General features: G+C 64.7%; 1 protein-coding gene across 1 annotated transcript in view; it reads left to right on the top strand.

Annotated features, from left to right (window-relative positions):
* LOC104508559 (glycosyltransferase-like protein LARGE2) overlaps positions 1-891 on the top strand; it is a gene marked incomplete at its 5' end in the record, with an annotated part of 4,798 nt that extends 3,907 nt beyond the window's left edge. The window contains 4 exon segments of the mRNA XM_010150222.1: positions 70-216; positions 379-574; positions 687-848; positions 850-891. Of these exon segments, the coding sequence (XP_010148524.1) occupies positions 70-216; positions 379-574; positions 687-848; positions 850-891 (547 nt within the window).
* Between the last annotated feature and the right edge of the window lie 282 nt (positions 892-1,173).

Below are 1,173 nucleotides of genomic sequence, written 5' to 3'. Positions count from 1 at the left end.
GGGCTGAGGAAGGGGGCCGTGCCCACGGCTCACAGCCGGGGAGACCTCACACCTTTCCTACCACCCTAGGAACTCCATCCAGCAGCTGGAGCTGCCCCAGAGGAAGGCAGCTCTCATCGTGCCGGCGTTCGAGACCCTGCACTACCGCTTGACCTTCCCCAAATCCAAAGCAGAGTTGCTCTCCATGCTGGACATGGGCTCCCTTTACACCTTCAGGTACGGACGGGAGCTGCCCCGCCATCCAGCGGGGCTGTCGCACCCAGCAGAAGCCTGTTTTGTATCCTTGGGGCAGCCGGATCAGAGGATCCCCTGCGTCCTCGCTCTGTCTCGGGGAGCTTCCAGCTTTCCTCAGTCTCTGATTTCCATCTCTCCCTGTAGGTACCACGTGTGGCCAAAGGGCCATGCCCCGACTGATTATGCCAAGTGGCGGACGGCCACCATGCCGTACCGCGTGGCGTGGCAGCCCGACTTTGAGCCTTACGTTGTAGTGAGGCGAGACTGCCCCAAGTACGACCAGAGGTTCGTGGGCTTCGGCTGGAACAAGGTGTCCCACATCATGGAACTGGACGCGCAGGTGGGTGAGGAGTGGCTCCACGGGGGCCATGGGTGCCTGGCGGGGAGTTTCTTGGCCGGGCAGTGCCGTGCTGAGCCAATGCTGACAGCGAGGGCTGCTGCTCTGCCCCCAGGAGTACGAGCTGCTGGTCCTGCCCAATGCCTTCATGATCCACATGCCCCACGCCCCCAGCTTCGACATCTCCAAGTTTCGCCTCAGCGCGGGGTACCGGGGCTGCCTCCAGACGCTGCGGGAGGCGTTCCACCAGGAGCTGTCACGGCGGCACGGGGGTGCCCGCTGCCGCCCTCAAATCCCTCACCGCCGAGAGGAGCCCGTGAGGCCTGGGGACAGTGGGTGCGGGGTGCTGGCAGCACACTGGAGAAGGGAGGGCGCAGGGCCTCCCTCCGGCCCCGGCCCACCGCCGCAGCCTGGCCCGAAGGAAGCGAGCTGGCAGCACAGCTACTCCAGCCCAGTGATGGGGTGCCCACAGATAAGGTGGAAGATGGCAGCTGGGAGAACAGGCAGTGCCTGCAGGGCAAGCTGCTGCGGCATGGCTAAGGGTTTTTTCGAAGCAGTAGCCACAGGGAAACCTTCCCATGCCAGGGGCCAGGGGGACAGGT

Source organism: Eurypyga helias, unplaced genomic scaffold, assembly GCF_000690775.1.
Source record: "Eurypyga helias isolate BGI_N326 unplaced genomic scaffold, ASM69077v1 scaffold20374, whole genome shotgun sequence".
In the NCBI taxonomy this organism is placed as follows: Eukaryota; Metazoa; Chordata; class Aves; order Eurypygiformes; family Eurypygidae; genus Eurypyga; species Eurypyga helias.
This window is presented reverse-complemented; position numbering and strand designations above follow the sequence as displayed.